The 13513-nt window shown below is 25.5% G+C and overlaps 1 protein-coding gene across 1 annotated transcript; it reads right to left on the reverse strand.

Moving 5' to 3' along the window:
• Positions 1–633: 633 nt before the first annotated feature.
• On the reverse strand, positions 634–2473 carry PFICI_07590 (uncharacterized protein; the record flags this gene model as incomplete). Its single annotated transcript, XM_007836171.1, has 3 exons — positions 634–1845; positions 1899–2275; positions 2377–2473. The coding sequence occupies 3 exons, from the start codon at positions 2471–2473 to the stop codon at positions 634–636; spliced, it is 1686 nt and encodes a 561-aa protein (XP_007834362.1).
• Between the last annotated feature and the right edge of the window lie 11040 nt (positions 2474–13513).

Raw genomic sequence — 13513 nt, forward strand, 5'->3', positions numbered from 1 at the left:
ACCGTTAGACCGATTCCGGTTTTTTTTATAATTATTATTTTTATAGCTTCGGCAAAGGCATTAAAATTTTTAATTATTAATTAAAATAATATTTTCCTATTAAAATTTAAACTAATTTAATATTAATATTAATTATATAATATATTAATTTATATTTTGCGCTTTTTAATTTTAATAAAATATACGCTTATTTAGGTGGCCCCGGCTAATCCCCGGGAAATCCCGTATATTTATCTAAACACTATAGTATTAATCCGTATGCTTAAGCATACGCTAGTATATAGGAACCATAGTCCACCATCTGATAATAAGTTATAGAGTCTGTTGCTGAAGATAACACTATGGGGCTGAAATTAGATTATGCGCAAGGATCCATTTGATAAGATGGCGTCATTATGGTCTTGCAGATTATGTATGTAGTCTTTTCTCACAGCACACCTCAATTCAGCGCGGGTGGTCATTGTAGAACTCTAGCTGCGAAAAAGCTGCAGGAAACCAAAATTTGCTATCATATGCATACAGCAACGACTTCTGAATTCGAGGCAAAATAACACTATAAACATAAATGCGGTACAGAAGGATCGGACGACCAAAAGTCCAAGACATCTTGCCGGCTGATATCTCCTCCTTTCTTCACCATTGATATCGGAAGTGGATATTCTCCTGATCTGTAAAATCCTTGAAATCCGTATCGAGGTGCACCCGCTCCCCTGCTGCCGCATCTACAGCGTCTCTTCTCCGGTTCTCCCACCAACAATACGAGGCGTAGGCAATAATGGTCAGCATAGACAAGACATAACTTCCCAAGATGGAGCCCATGCCAAGTGAATAAAGAGGCGCCTGCTCCGTCTTGAAGAACTGCGGAGCAATAATGTTTGAAACACAGTATGCAATAAAAATCAATGCATTCACTGTGACTTTCTTGGTATGCCCGGCAGTATTCGCTGTGATGATACCGAGACTGACAATGTAGGGGCCGAGATAGAAGTAAGACATGTAGAGCGCGGCGAGACGTCCGTTATAGTTGTCGAGAGGTAGCGTATAGAGGAACACTGACGAAATCATGCCGACAATGATTCCAAAGATAATAAAGGCTGAACGGAACTGCTTTGTGGGAAAGTACTTGACGCAGAGAAAGACTCCACCGTTGCAAATATATGAAGACATGGTCTGCATGATTCCCGTTGGCATGGTGAGAAGGACGGATCGTTGTGAACTGTAGCCCAGCCCCTTGATGATGAGTGGCGCGAAATTGGTGAGACCTCCATTAGGAATATTGATCCAGATTTGAAAAAGGAACATCAGCCACGTCTTTGGATCCAGAAAAGCCTCAATCATTTGTTGTTTCTTGAAGGTCTTGTTCTCGACACCAGTCTGGTCTTCGCGGAGTCGGTCAATGACGATGGCCTTTTCTCGCTCGCTCACGAATTTGGCCTTGACCGGGTTATCTGGAAGCAACAATCCAATGACACATGCCCATACAATGGTCATTGCTCCGGTGATCCAGAACATGGTCCTCCATTGATGCTCCCCTGAGAGGAAGCCGATGCCCCAGCCAATCGGACCGGTGAAGCAGACGGAAAGCCCGGTATACATGAGTCCGGTTCGGAGTGGCTGCTCTCGTCTCGTGTACCACATGGTCATGACCAATAGGTTGCCTGGAACAATGGGGGCTTCGAGCATACCCAAAATGACACGTAGGGCGATCAGGGTTGCAAAGTTGTTGGCAAACCCAGTACCAATCAGAACCAGTCCCCAGACAATTTGAGCAACAAACATTAACTTGGCGATCGGGAACCGTTGGAGAAGACTGCCGGATGGAAAACACCAAAAGAGATATCCAAACTGATCACTCCATTAGCATCGAATTCACTCAACTTGCCCTGCGAGAAGCTTACATAAAATGCACTTCCAACCCAACTATACCGATCTCCGGTCAGTCCCGTGTCTGTCTTGAAACCATACAGAGCTGCAGTTGCAGTTGTGACCTTGTCCATGGCACCCAGCGTGACATTAAACCACAGGAGTGGAACGAGCCGGAGGTCAAGCTTCCATCTGAGTCGTGTCCATTCCTTTTTGCTGTATGCGCCTTCGCCGTTCAACTGGTGTGCATAGGCGGCAGCAACATCGCCATCGCTCGTCGAGGCTACCTTGCCGATACCGATTGAGGATGAGTCCTCCATCTCGGCAGGGGTAACATCTGGCTTCTTGATATTTGCCATAATCTCTCGGACAATTTGACGTGTCGAGAAGCGCCGTGGAATAGTAGGTAAAACTGTTAGACGGAGTCTTTAAGCCAGGAAAAAGGATCACGGTCTCGGTCGGATGATGTGGATTCACGAACTTGATTTATCATCTTGGCTACTGTCTACATACTATCTCGATTGCCTGACCCCCGCGCCTGAGCGGTGGAGTCGGTTCTCGTGGTACTGGTAACACACCATGGAATCTCGGACGAGATAAGAATCGTCATGGCTGTTGAATGTCTGTGAGAACTAGCAAGAAGATGACATTGATATGGCTCCAGGTCCCAATCACTGATCTTACTAAAGGTGACATGGGCTTGGGCTAATACAGTCTTGGCCTTGGAAAAGTGGAGAAGAACGGACGTTGATGTGCGACGCGGTCTCTCAAACCCCGAAGGCGGCCAGCTAACCTTGGTATTGAGTTCAAGTACTGCAGATTACAAGGGAGGTCAAGTCATGTAGGGTAGTGCAGAGTATGCAGTGGAACATGTCTGGGGATCGGCCAATTGTCTGTCGATACTTTACTACAGAGCTTTATAGCGACGCTTGTTGCAAAATGAACTTTGCGCCTTCCTAGGGCTGCGCATACACCGCCTATTTTTATATTTACCCTATACCCTAAAAATTTTAGCTATTTAAACTATAACTATATTTTCCTAACCTTTATATAATTATATTAACTATATAAAATTAAGCTATATACGTATTTGTCCTATTATACCTTTATTATTCGTTTTTTGGTATTGCTAAAGCTTTTTGTATTTTTTTTTACGTATTATATCGATATTTTAGATTTTAGGTATATTTTAGCCTATACTTTTTAAATTTAATCGAGCTAAATTAACTATTAATAACCTTTCGATAATTTGCGTTAAATACCTAAAATTTTATTATTATATATCGGGCAATTATCGCAGTTTTTAGTATTAAAATAATTAAATTATATATATAATAATTTATATTAGCTATAGCGCTTTTAAAATTATATAAATTTAACGGCAAAAATTAAAAAAAGTTTTTTATAACCCGTTAAATATATAAAAATAACGCTAAAATTACCGTATAATATATAAAATATTTATTAAAATATAATAATAATAATATATTTATTTTTTTAAATAAAATTTAATAAATATTTTTTTATTTTATATATTTTTTTTTATTTTCCCGAATTAAATATTTAAAATATATAATATATATCGTTTAATATTTATTATATATATAATAATATTTAGTTTTTATTTTTTAATATTTTTTAAATATTTTTTTAAATTTTTAAATATTTGCTTTATATTTTTTTATATTTTATATATATAGCTTATATTATACCCGTATATTTTATATATATTTTATATATTATTTACTAAATTTTTACGATATTTGCGGAATATTTATTTATATATATTTAGTAAGTGATTTAGTGATTATAAACGCCGAAAAAAAAAATTCGATAAAAAGATTAAGAAATTTATTAATATTTATATAAAAATCGATAATAAAACTTAAATAGCAGTATTAATATAATATATTTTTTTGCCCGATAAGGAATTTATCGTAAATAAAGAGGATAAATACTATAATTTATATTCGAATTTATGCAATTAAGGCTTTATTAAATTTTATATTTCGGGCTAATATTACGTTTATAATAGTGTTTATTTAAATTATATATATATTAATATCGTAAGTAAATATTTTTTTTGTAAAAATATATATTTCGTATATAAATAAATTAATTAATATTAATCGATATTTTTAAATATAAAGGAGAAAAAAAAAAAAAAGGCGAAGCATTGCTTTTTTTAAAAAATACGCTTTAAAATAGCTCGAAAATATAATTTTAAATACGGTATAAAAATAATTAAAGGTTTTTAAGCTAAAGCTAGGAAATCGCTCAAAAAAAAAAATTACCGCCTAAAAAATAGCGATATATATAAAATATTAATATTAAATATAATATTACGTAATATATATAAAAAATATATAAGCGTAGCTATAATTTAGGTATTTAAATAATTTTTAAGCCGATAATAATCGAAATGCCGTAAAAATAAGTTATAAAAATCGAAATTATATATATTATATAGAGTATATCTATAAAACGCGTTTAAATTACGAATATATTTTAAAATTTATAAAATTCTAGCTTTAAAAAATTAAAAATATTTTAGCGTTTAGTAAAAGCGAATTTTTTATTATAATAAATTATTAATATAAATATTATAAAATTACGGCTATTTAAAAAAATATATTTTTAATTAAGCTCGATTATTTTTAAATTTGCTCGATTAACTAATTTTAAATACCTTTATCCGTTATTTTATTATATTTTTATAATTATTTATTTTATTAAAGCAAATAATAAATAGGCGGAACGCTTTTTTAATTAAGCTTTTAAAAAGCGAGCTTATTAATATATATAATAAAAGCGTTAAATTTAAAATAATAAAAAATTTTATTAAAAAGCATTTTAGTTTTACCGTTTATTACGTTTTTTTTAGCGTTACTTTAAAATTTAGGGGCTTAATTTGCGGCGAATTCGAATACGAAAAACCGAAAAGCTGCGATCGGTAATAAGCGATTATTATTTTTATTAAAATTTTCCCGATAAATTAATTTATAAAGCATTATAAAAAAATAAATTTAATATTATATTATATACCGTTATCCGTTTTCGAAAAAAAGCTTAATTATTTTAACGGATAAGCGAAATAATTATCGAAAAGCGATAAGCGGAGCTAATAGCTTATTTTTTTAAATAATTTTAATTATAGCTATTATTTTATCGCTTTTTTTAACGCGAATTTATCCGTTATATATATAGCGAAGCTAATATTATTATATCGAAACGATATATTATCGAAATATATAATAAATTTTAGGGTAAATATAAAAAAAAGCGTAAAGACCGAATACGGCGATAATATAATAGATAAATAGTTTTTAGGCTAAATTTTATTTAGTTAATTAATAGCTATTATAAGCTAGCTTTATTCGGATTCGAAATATATACCGTAATCGATATATATTCGCGGTTTATTATTTAGTTTTATTATAGGTATTTTATTTTTATATAACGCTTTATAGCTTTTTAATATATATAAGCAATTCGAATATATAATGCTTTATTTATATTAATTAGGTCGGATTATAAAAATAAAATATTAATAACGGTAAATATATATTATTAGCTTTCGGCGGGTATAATTATAATTCGGCAAAGGCGATTTTACCGGAATACTAATAGCGATATAATATTTTAGAATTAAAACAAATATTAGGTTTTAATTAATACTAAAATATTCGATTTTAATATAGTTTTTTAGTATTATTATAAAGGGCTATTATTAATAAAAGACGTTTAAATTTACGGAAAAAATACCTTTAATTAACGGATTAAATTTTGGTAAAATCGTATAAAAAAATCATAATCGTATTTTTAAGTTATAAATTTTTTAAGAAAAAAAAGCAAATTTAAATTAATTATTCGTATTTAGGATTATTTTTATAATTTATTAAATTAAGGTTATTAAATAAAAAAATCGCTTGCCGATCGTATAACGCTATTATATATTTTTATAAATTAAATTCGGTACGATTTTAAAATTTACGTAAAATATTGGAATTTTTATAAAATTACTTAATAAAAACGTCGCCGTTATATTATTTTCGGATAGCTAAATACTTTATATTATTAGCCCGATAACGAAATATTTATTTAATATAAGGTTTTATTTAATAAAAATTATTTAGAAACGTTAAAATAAATTATTAACACGGACGGGCTAAATTTAAAAGCATATTTTTTTATTTATATTATAAAAATTTGCGATTTATATATAAATATATTTTTATTAAAATAAAAGAAAAAATATTATAAAAAAAGCTATTTTTTAAGGAGTATTTATATTTGCGTAAACGCTTAAAAAAGCATATAAATAAATTTAGCGGAAATTTATTATAATTACTAAATAAATTTACCGGTAGATAGGATACGATAAATAAAAATTTACGTATTATTAATATTAATATTAGCGAAGCCGAAAAGGAATTAAAATTTTTACTTTTTAAAAACGATAAATTAAAATATATAAATAAAGCGACGTAATTTAAATTTAATCGAGCTTATTTAATTTAAAATAAATTACTTTATATAAAAATATTTATAATAAGATAAAATAAAATATATAAATAAAAAGCGATTTTAGTTAGATTTTTTATAATATAATTTTTAAATTAAAATATAAAATATAAATAATACTAAATTATGCTTTATTTAGTAATTTTGCTTATAGCATTATTATTAGCTTTTAATTACGATTTTTTTTAATAGCCCGGGTTATAAGAGGGGCGGGAAAAGGTTGTTTTTTTTACCCGCTATTATTTTAGTTAGCGATTTTTTGCTATTTGCCGGACGGCTTTTGCTAATTTTGCGTAATAGGATTAATTTAGAATTTTTATTTTTTTTAATAGGGTGGATTTTTCGATATTTAATATCGGCTTTCGTTTCCGTTTCTATATTATTAGCGTTATTTTTAAATCCTGCCTTTTTTTTTTAATAAATTCCTTTTATTTATTAAATTTTATATTTTTTAATTCGCTAATTTATTAATATTATAAAAAAAATCGTTATCGTTAATAAATAATTTAGGTTTTTTTTTTATTTTGCGGGATTAGTATAGGCTCGTTATTAACGGTATTATTTTTAGGATTAAAATTATTTTAAAGGTTTTTATTATTTTATATATTAGAAAGAAAAATACGGATATAAGCAGTTTCGTTAGTTTTTTTTTATTTATAAGGTTTAAGGGTATATCGAATAAACATTTTTATAAAAATTAGCTCGTTTTTATTAAAGTATAAATTATTAATTTCGGTTTTGCTTTTTTTCGATTTGCTAATATCGGCGACAAATTTAAAGTATTTAGCGATAAATTATAATCGGCTTTATTTATTAGTAATTATTAAAAATTTTTAAATTAATTTTTAGTAATTTATATATTAGGCGCGTATACGTATTTAAAAAGGGTTATAATTAAATATCCGTATTATATCGAAATATTTTTTAAAAATAAGATTATTAATGCTAACGCTATTTTTTAATTTTATAAAATAAATATTTTCGTATTAATATTTATAAATATATATAATAATTTTTTTTTTAAATATATAAATTTTTTTAAGCAAAGCGGCAGTAATTCGAATGCTAATTTATTAATATCGCAAAATAATATTGCCGGAAGCCCGTAAATTAAAAGCCGTCGGCGGGGTAATAGTATTATATATAAAGCTAAAAATTAAGGTTTAGATTTAGGCGAAAAAGTTAATAGGTCGCTAGTATTATAAAAGAAGATTTAAAATTATTAAACTAGAGTTTTCGTCGTTAAAAAGACTATTAAGCTTTTTGTTATATTTTTCGCAAATTTTTAGCGCCGGGATTTTATTTTAAATATATTTAATATAAACGTTTAAAAATCCGATATTTCACAAACGTTAAACCAGCTATTATAATTAAAAATAGCTATAGCTAATATAAATAAAAAATATAAAATTAAAGAAGTTTAATTAAAATAATAAAAGCTTAATTAAATTAATATTAATTAAATTAATTTTTATTTATTATAAAATGCGTTAATTATTCGTTTTTATAGGGTTTAAAGTTTTTTATTATAAAAAAATTTAATATTTTTTTTAGGGCTATTATAAAATTAGGGTTTATAACCGTTATATATATTTACGTAATAATTATATAAAAAGATTTTTATAGTATTTTTATTATTATTTTTTTATTAATTTTATTATTATATTTAAACTAATTATTATTATATTATTACTATATTATTTTTATATTCGTATATTTGTTTTTTATATAAAGATATTATTTTTTAATTTTTATATTTATTTGCTATTTTTTTGCCTAATTCGCGCTCGGTTTTCGCGGAATTTAGCTTTAATATATAGGTCGTTATTTTTTAGCATTATATGCGTTAGAAATAAAAGGCTTTTTATTAGCTTGTTTTTTTTTTGCATTTTTTTTTTATATTTAAAAATATAAATTAATATTAATTAATTTGTTTATATACAAAATATATATTTTTGCGAAAAATATTTTTTTTTTTAGTATTAGATTAATAGCAATTAAAATAAGCACTTTTAGCGATTTTATATTTGCTTAAAAAATAAAATTTGAAAGGTTTTTAACTATTTAGCTTTTAGCATTATTCGTAATATTATTTTTTGCTATTAGCGATAAATTATTTTTTAGGGAAAAAAAGATATAATGCGGTAATATAATATTATTTAGTATAATTATTTTTTAAGTCCGAAATTTATAAATAGCTATTTTATTTTTAGATTTTAAATATTAAAGGTCGCTAGATTATTTATTAAATATATATAAATAAATATTTTATAAATATTATAAAAATTTAGTAAATAATATATAAAATATATATAAAATATACGGGTATAATATAAGCTATATATATAAATATAACAACCTCCTATATAAATAATATATAGCGGTGCTATACCATTATTATAGCGCTAACGCTATAGCTAAATATAATTAACGTAATATAATCGTATTAAATTTTTGCTTTTATAAAAATTAATTTATATAATAATATATAATATACTAATTATTATTTAACGTTTTATTAATAAACCGTTATAATTCTAATTTTTTTTTTATATATTATTTAATAAAAAATATTTTTAATAATAAAATCGAGCGTAACGCGCGAAAAAAGCGTAACGGTTACGCTATAATCGGGCGAAAATCCCGCTTTTAATTAAAAGGCCTCGGGACTAAAACTTTTAGCACTAAATCCGATAATTTCGGATTAAATCGATTAAATTTCGAAAATTATCGAGCGCTTTAAACGATTATAACGCTTAAAAAATAATAAGAAAAATTCCTTTATATTTTAAACCTCGATAAAATAAAAAGGTTTAACCGCGGCGATAGCGAAAGCTACGATAATTACCGACGACGAGGTAATTTTTCCCCGTTTTCCTTAAATAATAAAAAAAACCTTAAAACCACTAATATCCCGATTTTTAAAACCTTTTAAAATTTTCGATAACGAAAAAATTAGCTTAACGACCTCGATTTAGCTTATATAAAAGCCCCGAAAAAATTCCGTAAAAACCGATAAAAAATCCTTTATGCTTTCGATAAAATAAACGGAAATTATAAATCTTTTTAGCGTTGCTATATAAATATCGTCGAAGCGGAAAAGTTACGTAATAAATTTTATTATAATTTTCCGAAATTTTTTAAATAAACGCTTTTTATTTTGCGGAACGCAAAAAACTAAATTTACGAAATTATAGCTACGTACGAAAAAGTATCCTAATAATCGAATTAATTTTCCCGCGATTTCGATATTTATTTTAATAATTTCGAAAGCTAATTTCCTTAATAAAGCGAAAAAACCTAAGCTTACGCGTTTTAATTAAAGCTAACTAAAAATTTTTAAATATATTTTAACGTTTACGCTAAAATAAAATTTTAATAATAAATTAGTATAATAATATAAGCTTAAAACTATTAGGATTTATAAATTAAAATCGCTAAAAAAAAAAGCGCGATAACGATTAACCCGTTAGCTATCGAAAAAATAAATAATAACGGTAAAGCGGTTATTTATTAAAAAATAATTATAAAGGCTTTTATAATAATTTAAATAAGCAGGACCGTTCCGATTATATTCGAAACCTAAATTTAAAATTTAAAAATAAAGGTTTAACGAAAAACCCCGTTAATTTTAAAAAACGCATATTTACCTATTATATTTGCGGAAATAATATTTATTTATTAAATAAATACCCTACGCCGTAAATCGAAATAATAAAAAATAATAGGCGAAAAAGCAATAGATTATTTAAAAAATAAAGCCGGGAAAAAGCTTAAGCCCTAACGATAATCCCCGAACGTTAGGGCCTTTTTTAATAATAACCCGTTTTTATATTTTTATTATTATTTTAAAAAATTAAAATATAATAACGTTTGCCGACCTAAATATTTATATAAAAATAAATTATATTAATTATATTTTCGCAAAATAAGCGGGATTAAAGCAAATCGAAAGCAAGGCACCGGTATTAAAAGCGGTAAATAATTTAACGTATCTAATTTATAAAATATATAAGGTATAAATATAAGCTATTAATTACCGACGTATTATACGCAAATTTATATAATATTATATTATTATCGACCGAAATTTAAAACCTAAAAGCAGTCCTATTTTATTATTTTAATTTACGTTAAAAAAATATAAAATTATTCTCGACCTAAAAATAAACCGCTAATTTTATAAAATCGTTATTAATAAATTATACTTTTTAATATTTAAAAAATTTACTCGAAAATTTAAAAAAATAGCCTAAATTTTTGCTATTATAACGCTTTTAAAATAGGACCCGTTTAGCTAAAATAACGGATAACGAAACGATAAAGTTTTTTTAAAGCTATTATCCTATTTAAACGTATTTAACCCCGATAAAGCAGGAACCCTTTTTTTTAGTCGAAAAACGGATTATATAATTAATTTTTTACCCGGCGAAACGCTATTATATAAGCCTATTTACCTTTTAGCCTAAAACAAATTATAAATATTACAAAAATATTTTATAAAAAACCTTAAGCTAAAATAAATCCGAAAATCTATTAGCCCAGCTAATGCCCCGATTTTATTTATATTAAAAAAAATAGCTTTTTGCGATTTTATATCGATTATAAAAAATTAAATTAGGTAATTATTAAAAATTAATACCTGTTATTTTTAATTATAAAAATACTTAACCGAGTAATAAGCGCGAAATTTTTTTTTAAAATTAATATTAAAAACGCCTATTACCGCGTAAAAATTAAAAAAATAAATAATTAAAAAACGGCGTTTCGCACGCGTTATAGCTATTATAAATATATAATAATGCTTTTTAGCCTAATTAATATTTTAGCTATTTTTTAAAATTATATTTATAGGTTATTATACGGTTTATTAAATATTATATATATCGTATACCTTAATAATATCCTGATTTTTTCGAAAACTAAAAAGGATTATATTAAGGACTTCCGGGCCGTATTAAAAAAGTTACGGCAAATAAAGCTTTACGCTAAACCTTTTAAATGCACGTTTTATTAAAATCGCATAAAATTCCTTAAATTTATTATATTTATAAAAAGAATTTTTATAAATTCCGTACGTATCGCTATTATTTTAACGTAACCGCGCTTTTAAAGCTATTATAATATTTAGGTATTTTTTAGATTTTATAATTTTTACTAACGGTTTATAAAAGGGTATTCGCGTATTATAAAACCCTTAAACGATTTATTAAAAAGGATAAAAAACGGAAAAAAACCGGAATAAATTAAATTTAATAATATAATAAAGGCTATTTTTAAAAGCTTTAAGCTTGCTTTTTAAACGGCGCCGTTATTACGTTATTTTAATTTAGCGCGACCGATTTGCTTAGAAACCGATACGTCGGATTTTGCCTTTTCGGGGATTATTTTATAACTAAATAATATTAATATATAGCATTTTATTGCTTTTTAATTAAAGAAATTAAAGGCTAAAGCCGAATTAAATTATAATATTTTAAATAAGGAAATAATAGCGATTATAAAATCGTTTAAATATTAGCGTTATTATTTATAAAAAGCGAATTACTAAATAAAAATAATAATAAATTACGCAAATTTATAAAGCTTTATAAATTTAAAGCAGCTTAATAATAAATAAATTAAATAATATATATTTTTATCTTTTTTTAATTTTATAATTAAGCACTATAATAAAAAAAGCAACCTTATAAATACGCTATCGAAAAAACCTAATTACGTTAGCGAAAAGCTAGCGAAAATAAAATATTTATACGATTTATAAGCTAAAATAGCCGCGGTATAAAGCGTTATTTTTAATTCCGTTATATACGATAATATTCCCGTAGCCGCGGTATAATAGCTTATAAGCATATAAACGGTTATAAATTATAAAACGGCTTAAAAAGCCTTAAAAAAATAAAAGTTTATAAAAATAAAAGTTTTACTAAATTTTTAAAATTAATCCGTAAAACGTAAAAAAAAGACCTAAAAATGCGCCGGCTTCGCGCCGCTTTAAAAAGCCCGATTTAAAAGGTTAAAAATAAAATATAAATATTAAATTTTAAAAATTTCGTTTTTTTTAAAAATATAGCTTATATTTTAAACGATAAAGGCTTAAAAGATTCGATTTTTGCCTTATATTACGATAACCCGCTAGCCGGCTATTTCGGTATTAGCCGTACCTAAAAGCTAATATATCGACGGTATTTTTAAAAAAACATATATAATAATATAAAAAAATAAATATAAACCTATAATTAATATTAAAAATCGAAAGCGCGAAAATATCGACTTTATAAAAAGTTAAAATTATTACCTTTATTATAAAGATTTTAATAAAAAATTAATATAAATTTTATTATAAAATTCCTAAAAATAAAAATAAATAAAAAGCAATATAATACGATTTTTATTATAATCGATAAATATACGAAAATAAATAAGTTTTTATTAATTAATATTTCGATTACCGCAATTTAATTTATAAAATTTATTTATAAAGAAATCGAGCTGCGTTTTAGGGCACCTAAAGGCATTATATCCGATAAAAAAAGCCTATTTATAAATAATTTCTAATTAGCGTTATATTTTTACTCGAAAATTAAAAAAAAACTATCGATAATATATTATCCTTAAATAAATAAATAAATAAAAAAAGCAAATTAAATATTTAAAACGTACCTACGGTATTTCGCTAATAATAATTAAACGTATTAGCCTTAATTATTAGCAAAAGCGGAATATGCTATAAATAATACCAAAAATTTAACGATAGGAACGATACCTTTTTTTATATTATATAAATATTACTTATAATTACAGATAAACGCCGGGGTTAACGTCTTTAAAAAAAAAATATTAGCTATAACGGATAAAATGCATAAGCTATATAAAGCTAAAAAAAAAATAAAGGTTTAATAGCGAAAAGCTATTAAAATATAAAAGAAATATTATAATAAGCGTTATACCTTTATATAATTTTAAATAAGTAATATAATAATATTATTTATTAAAAATATTAAAACGAAAAGGAGCGATAAGCTAATACCTAAATTTATAAACCTTTTTCGGGTATTAAAATTAATTAAATCGTCGGCGTATCGGTTAGTATTATTTAATAAATACCGGTTATTTTATAATATAT

The sequence above is a fragment of the Pestalotiopsis fici genome, assembly GCF_000516985.1.
Source record: "Pestalotiopsis fici W106-1 unplaced genomic scaffold PFICI_Scf_5, whole genome shotgun sequence".
Classification (NCBI taxonomy): Eukaryota; Fungi; Ascomycota; class Sordariomycetes; order Amphisphaeriales; family Sporocadaceae; genus Pestalotiopsis; species Pestalotiopsis fici.